This window comes from Seriola dumerili, unplaced genomic scaffold (assembly GCF_002260705.1).
Source record: "Seriola dumerili isolate Sdu_G_001 unplaced genomic scaffold, Sdu_1.0 BDQW01000330.1, whole genome shotgun sequence".
NCBI classification, from domain to species: Eukaryota; Metazoa; Chordata; class Actinopteri; order Carangiformes; family Carangidae; genus Seriola; species Seriola dumerili.
In genome coordinates this window covers 2,273,680-2,293,092 of record NW_019174585.1, presented here as the reverse complement: position 1 = coordinate 2,293,092, position 19,413 = coordinate 2,273,680, and the positions used below count along the sequence as shown (strand labels likewise).

Sequence of the window (19,413 nt, the reverse complement as noted above, 5' to 3'; positions counted from 1 at the left end):
AATGGTTCACAATTTGTCACTAAATATCCCACAAAGAGGCTATTAAAGCATTTAGTTGTTACTTACTGACAAATCCTGCAAACCACTGCCAATAATTTAGCTTTATAATCCCCTAAATAAGGCTTTTGCTAACAGAAATGTTTAATTTTTCCTCATTAATTTCCTTCCCAGCTTTATGTACAGTGTGATCATCCCATTGTTCATGAAAGAATTTAAAGTCAAAACCAAAATTAGCTCACAAAATCCATTTGCATATTATATTTAAAGGAATAGCTTTTTTCGCTGTGTTGCAGAGTTATGTCTGTACAGCAAATATGAATTGAGGCACAGTTAGAAGCAGGTTAGCATTGACATCTTGCTTGGATCCATCCAAAGGTTACCAAATCCACCTAAAGGCACCTTTAAAGTTTACTAATTAATACGCTATTGCTTGTTTGTTAAATTTGTACAAAGATCAAAGTATAAAACTTTTTGTTATTTTTACAGGTGGTATGTCCCAGATTGTTTTTTGGCACAACAGTCTTTGTGTGAAGCTAAGCTAACCATTTACTGGTTGTAGCTTCACACAGAAATGAGAGTGGCATCATTCCTTTTGTGTAACAATGTAGTAATAATAAAGAACATATTTTCCAAAATGTTAAACTATACCTTTAATTTAAAAAAAACAGTATGGATTACATTAACATATTTAAAATAATGTTAAAATACAGATGTCTCTCTCAAGGTGTTATATGTTGAACCCAGCTTATTATATGAATGTTTTCAGAGCTTCATATAGCTGAAATGGGTGTCCGAGCCTCTTGAGTGAGCAATGTTGAAAAATGTTTTAAGACGGTTATTTCAGCACGAAACAGTAGACACCGTCTGCAATTTCAGTGAGAGTTCACACAGTGAAAAATACATTGTGATTTAAGAGGCAATTTCTGGAAGTTATAGAGCTCAATCATCAGAAATAGACACAAGTTTGGAGATAAATTGGCAGGCGGTGTCCCCATGCAGAGAAATACGTGGTTGCCTCAGGTGTCACAGAGTATCACTGTCTAGCATTTAGCCAGATTTATCCGTGCACCACAGAAGAACAAGGCAAAATTCGAAGCCTTTAAATTTCCAGTCTCAGAATAGTTCAGAGGCATTTATCAATAGTCTATATCTGTGCACATTTGGACTGATGGAGGAGTGGCTGGTGAGGGAATGGCTGCACTGTTCTTTGCTGCATGAGAGAGCAGCTCAATTTTCCATCACTCTCACTAGTCATGCTCTGAACTTGAATGATTTTGATAAAAGACGAGCGAAGAGTGCAGAATTTCTCAACACTGTGAGGGTGTAATAAGTGGAGCTGAGGAGTCTAGTGACACATTTCGCATCTCAACCGAAGAACAACACCTTATTTAAGTTGCATTCAGTTAGTGCGAGGACATCTTGGAAGTGGAACTGCAATGAAGCTAATTAATGAGAAAAGTTTTGTTTCACTTGAGCGCTCTCTTAAAATGGACTCGTCTTCACGGAGCAAGCCACTGCTGTGCGTCGGTATGTGTGAAGTGGGGATGTGAAAGGAGCAGTTTGTTTACTGTATCGGGGATGTCAGATAGCACAGCTCGTTCCCAGAGGAAAGGGAAACGGCCCATGCTCCATGCTAATGAACATACACGCACTAAATGGCCTGTGCACGGTCCTGTCTCCTCCCTCACTCCCCCACACCTTCCTGCCCTCACCTTGCTCCACGCTGTCTTCCGTTTGACACATCCGCAAGGAAACATGCAGGGTCTCAGCCGCCTCTGCACAGCGAGGGAGAGTTTTATTTAACAGGTGGAAAAATCTGCCCAGAGTAATCACTGAGCCTCTATCACAGAAATGTCAGAGAAACTAAAAATCCCATAGCACCTACAGTATCGACTGTTATGGTTGGTTGCATATCATGTTGGCTATATCAAGTACTCTACTGAACACTGGTTTTCTGTTTGTCAGTTTTGTATTTATTACAGAGGACGGCCACATAAACATGGTCTCAAATTCAATATACATGCAATAAATATTACTGTTTTACTCATTTCTATTCATTTTATGATGTTGCTGCAGGAGTGCATTATATTGTAAGGAGATTATGAGACATGTTTCATAATGCAATGTAATACAGAGGTCTAAGGTGTATTATGAGATTATTTTAACTAGTCATGTGGTACTTGAGAAAACAGATTTATGTTTTCTGTGGCTTTGAACAAAAAAAAAAAACCTTGACTGATGATATATCAGGGTCTATTATTGGGTTTGGGGGCTGCAAAGCTTTAACACGAATTGGAGTTGTCTTGTTTTTGTACTGGATGTACAAATGTTAACTCTCCTGAAAACAATGTGCTGTTTATCATTATTTTAATTTAACAGTGGAGGACATCATCTGCGCAATAAGACTGCTAACTTCACACATTCCATAAGCACCTGCATATAATGTACTACCTGAGGAACCGATCAGTGTCTTTTACCTTAATATGTGCTTAAGAGTGACATTCAAGATAATCATATTTCATATTAAGTGTTTCACATGTGAATATTACACCAGGAGCCAGATGCATAAAACTCTGTGTAGATTCATGACTAAAACTATGTGTACGCACAAAACCAGAAATATTCATATGCATTCTTTTCGGCAGAATTGTAAAGGTGTGCGTACACATGGTTTCACTTTATAAATCTCACTCATTGAGAAATTGGGCGCATGTGCACAAGCCTCATTTCCACTCCCACAATTAGCCATAAATGGATGAAGACACTCCTTTAATCAATCAATATGGGTAAAAAAAAACACTCTGCCACAGGTTATAAGGCATGGCACAGAAAAGAAACATGAGAAAGACGTGAAATTGAGGCTCTTACAAATGGGAGACAGAAACGTACATCAGTACCAGACTAGTACAATCACTCCAACTGCAAAGTCCTGTTTTACACTGAACTTCATTTATTGGGACTTGACAGGTGTCTAACATTGTGATTAGTAAATATTAAAATAGTATCGAAACAGTTTACAGAATGCCTCACAATAAATAATAAGGTCATTAAATGATGCTAAAGGAAACATTGAGCACACAAACAATTATTTCGGTTTATGAATCGTAAAATAGTTTTTTCTATGTAAATGTGTAAACTTGATGATGATGATGATTATGACGAATGTGAAGTTGGTTTTATTTTATGTTAAAGTACATGTCGTGGCTTATTTTTTATTTTCACTTCACTGCTTTGGAAAACCGTATGTAAGCATTGTCAAAGGAATGCGTGAGGTGCGCACATTCTCACCGCACATTCTGTATTTATAAATACCAATTTATGAGCGGGAAGTGGCGTACGCATGGTTTTTGTGTTTACACATCATTTATGCATCTGGCCCCAGGAGAGTCTAGTGAAAAGATGCTACTGGTTGCATTATGAGAAATAGAGGTTACAGCATTTTTGAGCTCGACCCATATTAGTCAGGATTTCTCAGCGGATGCTGCATCAATTTTTTCTTTTGTTTATTTATCATGTGAAAAAATGTCGTACCTAATTCACATAATAACTAACATGGTTTCTGCAGAGTTCACCAAGTTAGATTTAAGACCTTTTTAATACCACATAGAATACAATTTAATATCAGTTTCACAATCATACCTGACAAAAGATTAAAATTTGTTAGAAAAACAGTAGGGACGATATGGCTCAAAATTAAAGTAAAAGTAAATTTTTTCATTATATTAATTAACCAATTAAAACATAATTAAGGCAGCTGCTATTATATACAGGGGTCTATAGCACGAAGCCAGATAAGATGGATATCCTGCTATGTTTGGGCTTAACTCCGGTATCAGGAACCCTAAAGCTATCCAGGAGGATCACCATGGTAACCTATGATTCAAGGCTAACTGCTCCAGAGGAGGTTAACTTCAGAGGATCAGATCAAAACCTGTCCACAGCCTGACTACTGACCAATCAGATCACTGAAAAAAAAACTGAGTCATAATTCCTACTGGATTCGTAGATAAAGTAGTTTACAATAAAGTGACCAAAAATAAAGAGCAATAGATACTTTTATAGATAATTAGAATCATTCTGCTGTTCTATGTGACCGCCCTGGTCTTAAATGTAATTATGAATATAATTACATAATGACTATAATAGCTTAATTTTAATTGCAAAAAATTTCTTTCATTCCTGTCAGGATTCCTGACACTGTTGATGCTTTTACTCTCTTATTCCATCGCTGCAGCTCAGAATAAATGAGGAGACTTAGAAGATAATTGGAAATACAAACTAAAGCCTCTGTTGTCTTTTGTTAGAAAAATAATCCACACTGTTAGATATTTGCCATGATTATAAATACAACCTGCCAATAAGATAGACTTCATCAGGCTTCAGACTGACATTACTTTTAACTTTAATAAGTACATTACATATTCAGAATAGATTGTTCATCATCAGACAAAAAAAACTCACTGTATGCTTAAGACATAATATAAAAATCCCAGCACTTATTTATAACCTTGCCCTTTAAATGATTTCTAATGTTTCTACAACATTAATGATTCTAGTTATGTGATCATGTTTATATTTCACCTTGTTGAATATCACTTTCTGCTGTTACTTTAACCAAAATTACCCACAGATATGACAGTTTCATCTCATCTCATATATGAATTACTTCATTCATGGTTCTGACGATGTTGCTTGTTACTAACAAATCTGCCTCTTTCACAAGAACATGCTCGTAGCTGGTCGGTAAACCGAGATTTTAACAGCCAGTTGATAGCCAGCTTTGTGATACACATTTTCAAGGATGGCCAATGTTCAGCTCAGTGAAGCCAGGTAACCCCACGAGAGCCAGACTAAGTTTAGCTGGCTTCGTGTTACAGCCCTCTGGCTCAGTTGAACCAACAACTCCATAAAGAGTTGTTTTGAACTGTGTTTATGCAACATGTGTTCATGTTATTTTGTCCACTTACTATATTTGGTTAACAGAGTGAAAAGGGAGGTTCAGGCTCCCAAAGTGCTGATGTGTATCTGACCCTGATCTCAGACCTCCACAAGAACAGATTTTCTTTATCAAGTGTCATATTGCTGTTACTATCATTCCTCCCTCTTCCTGTGTAAATTACTTATTCGGTGCTCTAACACATCCAGGATCAAGAGAGTGATTCCCTGCGGCCGTTCACGCCCAATATATATGCATTCATAATACTAGAAGGTGCTTGTAAGAAAAAAAACGTCCAAATGACAGACAGTGTTATTACAGTGGCCTTTGTGGCCTCACACTTGAAATAAGTAGAATTTGATTATGTCTGTAATGTAGCTGGTGTCCATACCGCCAGCACAGCTCTGCTCACGGGTCGATCAGGGAGTGCTGACATGCCCACACCGGCGTCCTGACAGGATGTGCACAGCCGTGGGGATTTATGGGGGAATAAAGAGGATTTGCAACTGATGCCTGTGTCTGCGCGGCGGAGAAATCTGCTCCGCTGAACAGCTAGTACCACATGCTTTACAGTCGCACCTTTCTGTCTCTGTACTGGAATGACTAATTGCCACTCTGGCCAGTAACAGAGCATCCTATCAGACTTATCTGTCAGTGTGGTGATCAGAGCTGCGAGCTTGTCACCAGGCTGATTACATGGAACATAATTTCAGTTTTCCCATCTTTTTTTCTTTTCATATTTTTCACACAACGAGGCATATCGCGTGTGCGCGCACACACACACACACACACACACACACACACACACACACACACACACCAATTTATAGATGTAATTACATGGACATAATTGAAACAATGACTCTCTTGCATTGATAGAGCAAAGCCCTCACTTGCACTGAATAGACTCTCACAGTAACCCATTCCTGGACACCAGCAGGACAAAGGGGCATTGCTGCAGAATCAACTTAAGGACCGTCAATAGCCATTTTGCAGCATTGAACTGTTAACATCCATGGCTTTTATATTTGTTACTGTTCGAAAAGGAAATGAACGTAATGAGATGAGCATACATGGGCAATCTCCACCAAATCATTTTTCGTATTGCTGTTGTAGCAGACCATCAACAGAGCACAATGTTGTCATCAGTTGAATTCCAGTGCCACTGCTCGCTCGCTAAATAGATTCCGAGTCCTTTGTAATAACCCAAACAATGATTTGAAGATGTACGAACACAGCTGTGACATTTAACAGAGGTACAGAAATACAAGTGAAGGTCCGGCTACAACTAATAAAATGGCAAATGAATGGAAATTGTGACAGTAAATTTGAACTCCTGGTTGCCTGTTTATTATATCTTTTCAGACTGGCAAAATTCTGCTCATAAAAGCCGCTAGCACCCATCTCCACTTCATACTCCCCCTTCAACTTGTTTGTCCCCCAGTGGAGATCAGGGCGAGGGAAAAGGTTGACAAAATAATAGAAATCACTGCTCTCTTCCAAAAGTTGCCTGAAGTAACATGCCACAAAAGTACACTTTATCAGCTGAAAGTGAGGACACAATTTGAGTTCATTGGCACATAACATTCAATCTCCAAACCCTAATGTGCTAAGTAGAGCTCTCACAACTGCTCCATGAAAAAAAACAATATTACTGCAATGAAACACTCTTTTAACTTCAGGGTGGGCAGGCATTACTAACACACTCCCTGGAGACCAATTAAAATGGACCATTACAATATTTTCTTTCTTTAATAACTGTTTAAAGGAAAGAAAAAAACCTGCAGGTCAGAAAAAAACAAAATTTCAACTGAATCAGAGTAAACAAATGCGAGGAAAAAACTAATTAGCATTTCTAAATGATTCTTTAATTTTTCCAATGAAATACTTCAAAGAGAAATGATACATGTGAGAGTTAAAACAACGTTGGTAAATGTTTAATGACTAATTATGTTGAATACTAAATGCACTCTTAACAGTCTTTGTTGAAGTCAATAGTGTACATGGAATTGAAGCTTGAATCCCAAGACTAAACAGCAGTGGAAACCTGCCAACACCTAACATGTACTAGTGCTGACGGAGGAAACAGCAAACAAAACATGTATGAAAACCTGCCAGAAATGGAGCCCCAAAATACCATCTGGTGCGAAATCATACGATTTTCTCACTTCGAAAAAAAAATCCCATGTGTTTGTTAGAACAAAGACATGGAAATAACCCTGAAGCCATGTATATATTCTGTGCACCGCATGTTAAAGTCATAAGGATCTACAAATCCCTGACAGCTTAGCCAAGAAAGCAATAAAAACTTCATTATGGTTAGTAGTATTATCAAGTCTGAAGGGTGCAGTAATGAAGGCCAGACTCTGGTTCATGTATAGTGCAATGTTTGCTTGCAAAGCTCTCACTGGTAGTTAATTTACAGCATTGTACTATCCATAAACCAGAAGGCTGTTGACCTCAGAAAACACTGTTTAACTCATATTCTTTAATGGTTAGAGTTTTTACATTCCTTTAGACAAGGGTGTGAGTTTGGCTTCAGAGGTTTGTGGACACACTGAAATAAAACAATAGCACCACAAACTTTAATGGATAAAGCTAATCACAAATTACCCTAAAACTGGTTATTGTGTTTTCCATAAAACTAGAAATGTTATGTAAACTTATGTAGTGTAACTCTACTTAAAATAAATTTTAGTTTAATTTACAGATACCTGATAGACCATTGTTGTATTTAATTTTTTTTATACAAAGAGAGCTGTGATTTACTCTTTACTCTTTGACTGATATGCATTAAATTAAAACACAGATTAAATGTTTCTTTAACCTGAATATCCTAGTTCTTAGAACATTTTTCAGCCCTGAGTGGTATCTACAAGTAGTAATTTCAGGCTGCATAACGTCCCAACAACCACCAGAAATAAGGTAAGGCCATTGCTCGTTAAGGTTATTGCTTTGAGCACACAGTGACATGAGTTATAAAAGTGAGAGGGACAAAAATGGGAAACAGTTTTTTGGAAAGTGACGGGAACAATGAAACTTACACCTATGCCTTGAGTTTATTCAGTGGACGTCTTCCTGTGGCATGCTAAACAACAATTTACCCTGGACTGCAGATCTGCAGAAACATAGGGTCTTTTTAATCAAGTCTACAACATAATTCCTTGTTCTTTGTCTTTCCTCTGGCTCCTCTCGACAAGCCGGGGGAGAGGGGGTTACTGGAGGCTTAGCCGGGATATGATGTCCCTGCCTTGGATCATCTCTGAGCATCTGACGAGCTGGAGCATTATCGCCACAGACTCCCTTTTTATTCCTTCAGAGCTGGGGATTCTGGGTAAACTCTACCCTCTGCCCAAAAGAAATACAACCACTGACAAAGAACTTGTGGAGTACTATTTTTTTCTGTGATGCTTTAAACATCTACTGTAAGTCTTGAAGACAATATTTAGCTGAATTCATTATAAAATCACATACTACTGTGTTGAGATTATGACATCTGAATGTCTAAAACTGGATCACTGTGAAAGATGGTCACACATATCTGCCAACTTTTTGTTGGTACAAGAGGTCAACTAAAAGCTTTTTGTTTAAGTGCAAATATTGGTAACACTTTATTTTAGGGGTCCCATATTTTTCAGATAATTTCCTGTAAACTTTCCTCATAATTTCCCAAAAAAAATTAGCTGGTTTTTAGTTGCAAATTACTGGGATATTCCCAAGAAAGGCCAATGCAATTTGGTTCTAATTATAAGGGAAATGAAGTGTTATTAAGTACCTGCTTGTTATATTCAAATTCTTTTTTTATAAAAAAAAAAGAGAGGAAATTCTGTAGTCTGTAAATGAAGAAATTTTCATAAATTCACATCAGTATCCATCAGTAATGTCCTGGTAATTAACAGCTAAATGCCTAATTTAAGACAATTTCTAGGAAATTATGAGGAAAGGTTCCTGGAAATTAGCTGGAAAACACAAGACCCATAAAATATAAAAATAAAAGTGTTACCAAAATATTCAATAAAAACACATGGAGATAAACAAGGCCTAAAGACTGTCCAACACATTAAAGAAATGTTCTTATGACTTATCTCTCCTAAGAGGTCTACACACACACACACACACACACACACACACACACACACACACCACACACACACACACAACCGAGAGATACAAGAGACACACACACACACACACACGCACACCGTGCATATTTTAAGACACTCTTAAGGCTTGACAATATCACCTCTTGTGAAACTTTCTAACCATGACACAGCAAAGAAGACAAACAACTCTTGGATTCTGTGCTTTAACGTGACATCTGCTCCCCCACTGTACAAAACCATTGTTAGGCCTTGAACTGGCACTTCAGGACACAAGGCTACAATAGAAAAAAATCTCCGAAGTTAATTTCTGCATCAATTATGAACCACCAAACGGGGGGAGAGCAGGTTGAAAATGTTCAGTGTGTTCATCTTTGATGCTACAGAGGGAAAATCGCATGCCCATGTGGATGTGCTGCATATAATGGATTAGTGAATGGCAGCAACTTAAAAGCTTAATGTTTTCATTCAGTAAGTTCATCCTAGTCATAAGTACCAATCAAACCTACCAATACTAGACAACCACTACGTCTACAATGTACTGGTTGTTTATTTGTTGATTATTTGTTCATTTTATTGAATTCCCATCAGCTTTTGCTATGGCAGCTAATCTTCCCAGGGTCCACACATTAAAATGTCCAAATAAAAGACTAAAACCAAGGTTCAAACTAAAACCAATAAACAAATAATATCAATTAATGGTCCATTACCGCATAACAAAACATAATGGCAACAAATTTTCTACACAATAACAGATGAATGGCAATTAATATTTAAAACAATATAACCAGATTTAAATACACAACTATCCCTTAAATGTCATGAAAATGACAACAACCTAAGATAAGGAGGCCGCTTACTACCTGGTTATTCAAAGTTTACACTTTCAATCTATAACCAGTTTCAATTATAATTAGTTGAAAAATGTATAATGATGTTTCTTGGGGTTTTTTTTCGTAATAAGCTCTTTGATCTATATTTGACAATGAATGCTTCTCACAATTTACTGACTGGACTTGTAATGTTAGGATCATATATAGTAGCAGTCCAATTGCCTCTGATTACAACAGAAAATCGCAGCTGGTGGTGGCAGCGGCCGCGCCAATTCACACTCTGGTTGTAATGGATCTGTAAGAAATCGTGCTGTACACTTCCTTATTGGCGAGAGGAAAATGCTATACTGTGCCGTTATGCTGATTAAGGTAGCGCAAAGCAATCTACCACAAGCCAGCTTAGCATTGCCCCTGTGACAGGGTATTTAGAAGAGTAGTGAACTGCAAGAAAGCTCAATTACATCCTCCCAGCATGTACTGCATAAATCACGGTAAATCCTCTTTCAAGCCTGTCTTTCGGAAATTACTGGAATGTTACAGCAGAAAACACGGAGACGGCTGCATCAGTGTTACTCCAAGGAGAAGAGCTTAGGGAAAAATGCAGAGTAATGCAGAGCTCTGCAAAAGCAACTTCCTGTTTGACTGGGCCACACCCAGACAGAGTCAGAAAGCTGAAATTACGTTGTATCTATGCAGCATGATCACTGACATACTGCCGAAACTAAAACTGAGACAGAAAAAAGCAGGTTTGAAGTAGAAATTTCAAAACATGAGGAAGCAATTTAAAAAATGCAAAGGAGAAGTGTGCTGTCACAGTAAACAGAGATTTTTTAAAACCCCATAGGGCCTCACAAACATGACTACAGACAGTGCTGTTTATGTGACTCTTGACCCATATTTTTAATGAATAAATACATAATGCACAGATAAACTACTGGAAAGCCAATTGTGTGATCAAATAAATGAATCATATCTGAAAGCTGCCACATTACAATATTGGAGCTTTTGATGCAGTCTCACATTGAGTTTCAAACTTGTTATGTGAATATTGCCACTCCATATTTTTATGACTACATGAATTGCAGAACGATCATGACAAAAGGGCCAAAATTGCCATATCTCTAAAGCAGCTATTGATAAACCGATCTATTCTTTAAGGATAGTTTTTGTATTGAAATGTCACATTCTGGCATATCCAAATGTCAACTCCCAAGGTTGCCTCGCCATCTGTGTAGCCTTAGTGGTGCTTTTGAAATAATAGCTTTTTTTTTTTTTTTTTTTTAATGGTTAATATTGAAATGAAATTTTGGAACAGAGCTAAATCAAAGTCTAAAATAGTGCGCACAGAAGATGGCAAAAGGTTGCTCTGCTATAAACAGCACAAATGAACTGCCTTTCATTTACTTCATATGTCTTTGAGAAAAATAGTTATTGATGTTTTTTGGCCTCGCAAAGACGAAATGTGACTGGCATTTGTAGGGGAGATGCAAAGGGCATTATAATATGATGGATGGGCCGGTTGAGATATAGCTGCAGATGCTGATAAGATAGCAGAAAGCAGAGTCTCTGCATTTTCTCAGATCAAACATGTGACTGGAAAGGGCTGTGACAGGTGTCTCTGACAGCCGCACGCTGCTTGTCCGTAGTGTCACCTATCAGCAGCACTATCTGATTAAAACTGGCCATCCACGGACTCTCTTAGCCTTAGGTACAAGATCTTTCTCTCCTCGATCGCTTGATCATACATGCATGCAAGCTCACACACACACCACACATATATGATTGCTGAGAGGGACAGTAGTGGGGGCATACAGTACCTTGCGTGTTGACTGGGTTGGTGGTGGGTGTGGGGATAGTAGTGGGAGCATCTAGATGAAAAGAGTAAAAAAAATAAAGAACATGTATAAGAAATAAAGGAAGACAAGAGTAAAGAAAGAGACAAAAGTCATTGAAGATGAGAAGCTGCACTATAAAAATCATAACATGCACATGTTTTAGCTGCTGTGGTGAATAAATTTTTAGGAGACTCCATGCTAGCAGCTCCGTGAGGCTGTACTTAAAGGATAGGTTCACATGTTTTCAAGTCTATCTTACAATAATAGTCATGTGTCCATATGAACATTGAATCAGGTTTTGCTCACTGTGATCATTCCTCCAGAGATCCCTTCTTAAATCAATTTCAGTGTGAGTGATGGGTGGATACAATCCAAAGTCCTTTTCTGTGCAAAAATATATTCAGAGCTTTATTTGAAGTTAACATGAGGCTTAAGCAGCCTGAGTTAGTCAGACAGAGTGAGCATCTCCCAAAGTTACTATTATTTTTTAGAATGAAATATTTTTGTGTTAATATCGCTTCACCGCAGCTCAGCACAGAAACGCTGCTCAGGAAGCTAAAGGAGGGAATTTGATACTAAAAACACTGACTTTGAAAGATATGCAGAGTTAGTTTGATTAACTCTGACTACTTAACATAAACTTTATGATAAAACATGTTAAGAAGGGATCTCTTTAGGGCCTTTATAAACAGGAAGAATGGCTACAGCAAAACAAAATCTGGTTTATCGTACATATGGGCACCTGAATATGGTTTTAAGACAAACTTGAAAAAACTCTAAAACCTATTTCCTTTAAGCAGCAACAATGCTTTGAGCTAAAAGCTAACATCAGCATGCTAACATGCTCACAATGACAATATGCTGATGTTTAGCATGTTTAGATGTTAGCATGCTAACATTTGCTGATTTGCACTGACAACAACATACAGCTGAAGCTTACGAGAATCTTAGTTTTTCCATGTATTTGGGCATAAACCAAAGTATTGTACAAAATAAAAACTTGACCCAAAGGTGGCGCTGGATGAGAACATTAATGGATCGTCAAAACAATTAAAATTCATTACATTCATTCAGGGATTCATGAATGTCCAAAGCAAATTTTATGGCAATCCTTCAACTTCAACTTCACAGTGGTGGCACTCCAGGAAAAGTCAGGGAATTATCAGGACATTGAATCATTTTGGAACCATGAATATCTGTACTGATTTTTGTGTCAATCTATCAAGTAGCTGTTGAGATATTTCAGTCTAGATCAAAGTGGTGGGCTAATGTGAAAATGCTGACCTTCTGCTAGTCATTAGGATTCATCCTCTGGTGACCATGAATTTGTGTACCAAATTTTATGGCAATGCATCCAGTAGTTGTTGACACATTTCACTAAAAACAAAAACTTAACCTCATAGCAGTGCTACAGGAAAAGTCAGGGGATCAACAAAGTCATTAGGATTAATTGCCCTGGGGAATTTTATGGCAACCCATCCAGTAGTTGTTGAGATATTTCAGTCAACACAAAAGTGGTGGACTGACCTGCAGGCCAGCATTACTATTCACACTGCCAGCATTTCTAAACATATCAAGAAAAACACACTAATATTTGCACAAGGGTTGTATCATATTTCATTATGGCAAGAGTCTGAATTTCTTTTTTGATAAATTTTCTAATTAACTATGAATAATAATGTCTGGCAATCATGGAAAGGTATTGCTATTTTCCACAGTCTCTCTCAATAATTAATGTCAAACTACAAATTAAACCACTCTGGTGGTCTCCCGCTGCAGCGCAGCAGAGCCCCGAGCAGCATCCTCCGCCCCACAATGTACTGATTAGGCCTGTCACTAACCCCCAAACAAAATAATCAGAAAGACAAAATGGAGGGCAATTCAGGTATGTGATGGTGCTAAGGAGGGCTTAAAGCTTCCTCATCAGGGGAATATATGCCTGGCTCTGGTGCAGGGGAGAGATAGCACGACCCCTTGCTGTGGGAGAGTCACAGCAGGGGAAATTGGCTGGCTGTCTCTGTGCCTTTACTGTCTGCACTCCATCAAAAGACAGCAGTGGGGGACCACACACTCCCAAACTAATGATAAAACATCAAGGACAGCATAATGTTGCCGCCGGGGATGGAGTGTATGGTGGAGGTGGTGTTGATGGTGGTAGGGGGGTATCAGGGTATCAGGAAGAGATTCTCCTCTGACAGTATTTGAAGAGGGGGGTGGGCTAGATTTCTTTCCCTGTGACCGAAGGCAGTCTGATAGCTGAAATGTCAGTGTCTGGAAGAGGGAAATTGGCCATTCAGGGAAGAGGGTCTTCACAAAGGCCGGGATAGGATGTGGCACATATAATATCCAGCCGAACAAGAATTCTCCATGGGCAATTTCCAGGCTGGATGACTCTGGGCTCAGCATTATGAGGGCTGAAATATGAGTGTATTTTGGAGAGGCCATATTTTCAGGGAGTATTTGTATCAGTGAGGAATTTGATATGAGAAAATTTAACCATAAAGTGAAACAATGTAGGAGAAATTGTTTATCTATGCCTGCTTAAATCTGCCTGCCAACACGACAGCAGGGAAGATATTTTGCTTTTCTTTTGTCTATTTGTTTCTCTTACTTAAAAGTTCCCTTTACGTCAACTTTTATAAAAGTATTCTTCAAAAACAGAGGGAAATGTCTGTAAAAGAGGTTATTACAATTAATCTAATGAATTCTTATTGAGAAAAATGAATCTACAAGCTCAAGTGTTGAAAGACATTCCTCATTATGTGTTTGATTCAGAGGGATAGCCTGTCATAAGAAGAGGGAGAACCGTGAGTCCTGTCCATTCACATTATGTCAAACCCCTGATAAACCCCAAATTTCCACTGGCTTGTGATTCTTTGACTTCTGGTCCATGGAAGATTTATAGGTCAAAAAGTCAACTGTGGCTAAACCGTGGTGGTAAAAAGCAGTATTGTTCTCCTGCCAACAGGCAGTATGTGTGAGTTATAGCACCAGGTCACCTTTGAGAGAAAGGCCTCTGTCTGGCCAGCTCTCTCCCACACTACACACTGACCAGGGGGCACAATTCACAGCCTGCTGCAGACACACCCTTGTGGACAACAGCATGACAAGCCTCTTTCTCAGCCTTTCGACCAGCCACATACAATACCTGCACCACAATGGGACTTGATTTGATGTGGATTTACATCGGCCTCACACCTGTCTGGGCTGTCGCACAGTGAAAGGTCATTAGTCTTTTTGAAATAGGAAGAGCCCGAAGGACTAGCACTGGCAGAGGGTGGCAGCAGGATGGAAGAGCGCTGATGGACGATTCAGCTGAGCACTATCAATAATACTCACAAGCAAAAAAACAACTCATTAAAATAAAGCTATTTGTTGCATGCTACTGGTTAAACAAAAGGCATTTTTGACAGGTGTGTGATGGCTTCAACAGGACCAAGAGTCCATAAATTAAAAACACAAAACGGTAAAAATGCCAGATAAGAGAAGAAACTGGTCATTTTGTAGACAAATGTGAGACTGATGTTGGTAGCCGTGATAAGAGAAGTGCGATAGTTGAGGTTTTGCATTGCCACTGAAAAACAACACAAAAACAGCACAAGGTTATCATGCTAAGACCAATCTATGTGGCAGAAACACACACTAATTAAGCCACTGTAGCAAGCATGATTAGTCTGGGACAACAAACCCTCATATGGACCACAACATGATTTTGTCTGGCATTAAATCCTCCAGAAAAGAGGTGTGGGAGTCGCAGACATAATTATACGCTGTTATGAGCACCTTTTGCCAATCTCCTGTGTCTCATTATAGCGAGCTGAAGTCATAGAGCTTCCAACGCTCGTACACCAGAGGAACAGTGTTTAATGGAAACTGGTAAAATATGTGGATAGGAAGATACTAATTGAAGAAGTCATGGCAAAAGGCACAAACACTGATAACAAAGCTATTGTAGCTTTTATTCTGGACCAGAGAACATTTGCTTCCCATTGCTCTTCATTCATTCATGCAAGTGTTACAGATGCAGCACGAAGCAAATGACACATGAATTTAACAGCAGTCGACACTCATCATTCATGAGTTCTTAAATGCCCGCAGGCAATTCAGGGAAAACTCCTGAACTATTAGAATATTATATTATTACTTTAAAGATGTGTGTTTGAGACAACTTGTTCATTACCAAAAAAAAAATACATACAATCTGAGAGGATTTACTCAAGGAGAGAGTACGGTAAATCTTAGTTTCAGAGGAATCTTTGCACAACAATTAGGATTTTAGTCATGAAAGCTTGAATAAGTCTGCCTTGAGTGAGCTATTTGCCGGCATATGCTGTCCTTTTGTTTGGGAGTGATCATTTTGGGCCCATTGGGAACAAGCAGATGTCATCATCTGCCTGGCAGAGCACGATGATGAATAACCATGGGGCGGCAGAGTTATGAGAGTCACAGGAAACCTATGTCACAGTTACAAAGTCACACATGACAGCTGGTGAAATACACACATTATTTCTCTGAACATCAACTAACCTACAGAACTGCTGAACTTCAGACATATACTATGATGATGTGACTTGAGTTATTTTCTCAAGCAACTGAAGATATTTCAACAATGAAAAACTGGAGTACCAGTGCTTCCCTGAATGCTTTGTACCTGAGAGATTTGGATTAGTGAGGTCCTGCTGTGTTTGAAACTCAGTTTGTAAGACATTTGTAAAAACCCCACATGGTTATTCTTCCTGCATTTTCAAAACATCAACAACACTTATCTGCTAAATCATTCAGGAGTTGGTAATTTCACATGTTTTTAAAGTTTCCAGGTGTTGAAATTGAGTCCCAGGTTTCTTGAACTTAGTCGGAAAAAAACGTGCATTTGTCGTACACCTACAACACTCCCTGTTTTTCTTCTGCAATTTCCCCTGAATCTGACAGGTTTTTGCCGCCTCTGCCCAAGACCTTGTCCCTCCATTAAAATGCTATTCATTGCTTGCCCTACAATTAGTGAAATGGCGTTGATGTGAAAAACGTAACAAATGCATTTTATTTTCACAAATGCACATCCTCAGCAACTGTCATAAAAAGTTGCTCAACAGCCAGACAAAAAAAAAAAAAGTCATATTGCTGGTTTTTGACACACAGTTCATGGCTGTCAGCGCGACCTTAACAAGCAGACTGAGTAATAATCAAAACAATATCAGTCTGAAACCTGCAATCTCTCACAAAATCCACAATGAGCTCGTGTTCAACAACAGCTTTGCTTTTAGCATAACACTGCACCTCATCTCCTCTCCTCGTCTGGTCCTACAGCTTTGGCCGCATGTTAGTTTTAAAAATGAGTGTTGGTTTCAGTGGCCAAATCTAACAATCTGCATCAATGTGTGATGAATAGGCTATAATGGCAAGGTTTATGCCATAGTGCAACCCACCAGGAGACAATGTGACAATGTTTGTAAAGGTGTACAGAGAGACCTCATTAATTCATTTCAGTATCATTTTGCTGTTGGCATTTTTCTCTAACCAGCATGATTCCTCACATCTGGCTAAAACTATCAACAGAAAAAGTAAACTGCCAGAGCAGTGGCTTCTGAAAGTTACCATATGTGAGTACTCATTAAAAAAGGTTTACTGGACTCTTTTTTTTTTACCTCACTGTGCTTTCATCACTGTGTCTTCGGAGTCAAATTAGCTGAGAGTCCACTTCCATGGAGAGAAGCCACAGAATTAAACTGTGGACTGATCAATATCTAAACTGACATGACTGTAACCCTTTCAGCGTTATGCAAATCAACAATTCTTCTGAGATCTTTTTTTTTTTTTGCTAGGCATGGTTCACATCAGCAGATGTTTCTTGTGAATGGCAAACTCAATAGTGTTTTTATAAGTCAAAGTAGCTCTAACCCACACCTCTAATCTGCTTTCATTTATTGGACTCCATGTTTTCCAACTCCTGTTCTCCAATTAGCTTTTGTTGATACCAGTACTTTTTCCAGCCTACACACTGAATGTTTGAAATGATGTTTTTAATATGGACGAGAACAACACAATGATTTGTGTTACTAATTAAAATAGACAGAAGAGTGTTTGCTCATTATCGTAACGTGCAGCTCTGACCATACTTTAGGACAAATCTATACATAAATTCAGGTAATTCCAAAGGTTCACTTACCTTTTCTCACCACTGTATGTATGTTAATGTATATACATCATTCAAAAATTCACAGAGTACGTTGGAAAAAGTATGTGACCCCTCAGATACTGACATCAAGAAAAAGCTAATTGGAGTCAGGAGTTATCAAACATCACTTAAACACAATTGGAGATGTGGGTTAGAACTACTTTGACTTATAAAAACACTACTAAACACTAATGGCATTAACAAAAGCTAATTGGAAACGGGGGTTAGAAAACCTGGAGTCCAATAAATGAAACCAGATTGAAGGTGTGGATTAGAGCTACTTTAACTTCTAAAAACAGTTTTGATTTTGCTATTCACAAGAAGCATCTGCTGAAATGAACCATGCCTCATCAAAAACAGATCTCAGAAGACTTCTGATCAAGGACTGTTGATTTGCATAAAACTGAAAGGGTTATAGTGTAATCTCAAAGAGTTTAGATATTGATCAGTCCACCGTCAGAAAAGTGACACAACGCAGAATGCTCAGTGAGGTGAAAAGGAACTTCAGAGTAACAGCTGAAGCTGGTTAAAATCTCTATTCACAAGTCCACAATTTGCAAATCATGGAGCGTGGTGCCCATGGCAGGACAACACAGAGGAAGCTGCTGCTCCCGGAAAAGATGTCACTGCACACCTGAAGTTTGCCAAAAGCACCCTGACCTTGGAGGGAGCATCATGGTTTGGGGCTTTGCTGCTTCTGGGCCTGAACATCTCAACATCATCAAGAGGAAAATGAATTCCCAAGTTCATCAAGGTCTCTTGAAGGGTAATGTCAGGGTGGCTGTCCAGCTGCTGAAGCTCAGAGTAAATTGCCTACAGAATGACGTCAAACAAAGAAAATCCACCTGTTGGAGTGGCCCAGTCAGAGCCCAGACCTGAAGAGAGACATTCACACTACATCCTAAGAACATGTTTGAGCTGAAGCAGCTCTGTAGGAAGAATGATGCAAAATTGATCAGAAGCTCCTGGAAGAGCTTATTTGAGGTTATTGGTGCCAAAGGAGGTTGGACCAGTTATTAAATCCAAGGGTTCACTTACTTTTTCCCACCAACACAGTGAATGTTTAATGGGTGTGTTCAACAAAGACACCATAGTTTAGAATTGTTTGTGTGTAATTAGCTTAAGCACATTGTGTCTGTCTGTACTTTGTCTGTACAAGATCAGATCACATTTTATGACCGATTCATGTAGAAAACCAGGTCAATCAAAACTTTCTTGCTACTGTACATAATTCTGCACATTGAAGCTGAAACATCCAAATGAAGTAACAATAAGTAAAACACATTTTTTAAGTGGAGGCAGACTTTATGTTCTGAACCTCAGTTCATGTATCTTGGAAACTTAAGACTCCAAGATAGAAACATTTTAATATTTTAGTCAATAAGTTTGATGGAAAAGCAAACCATAATGTAACTTAGAGAAACATTAATATATCACAAACTGACATTTTTTGACATAAAGTCTTACAAACCTACCCAAGATTTACCCTGCAGTTAAGATTTCTAATTAAAAATACAACCATTTTGACAATCAGTAT

At 38.5% G+C, this 19,413-nt stretch overlaps 1 protein-coding gene across 1 annotated transcript in view; it reads right to left on the bottom strand.

Moving 5' to 3' along the window:
- LOC111232286 (cell adhesion molecule 1-like) overlaps positions 1 to 19,413 on the bottom strand; it is a 158,448-nt gene that overhangs the window by 1,039 nt on the left and 137,996 nt on the right. Inside the window, exon 10 of the mRNA XM_022759726.1 lies at positions 11,687 to 11,737. Within this exon, the coding sequence (XP_022615447.1) occupies positions 11,687 to 11,737 (51 nt within the window). The remainder of the gene's footprint in view (positions 1 to 11,686; positions 11,738 to 19,413) is intronic.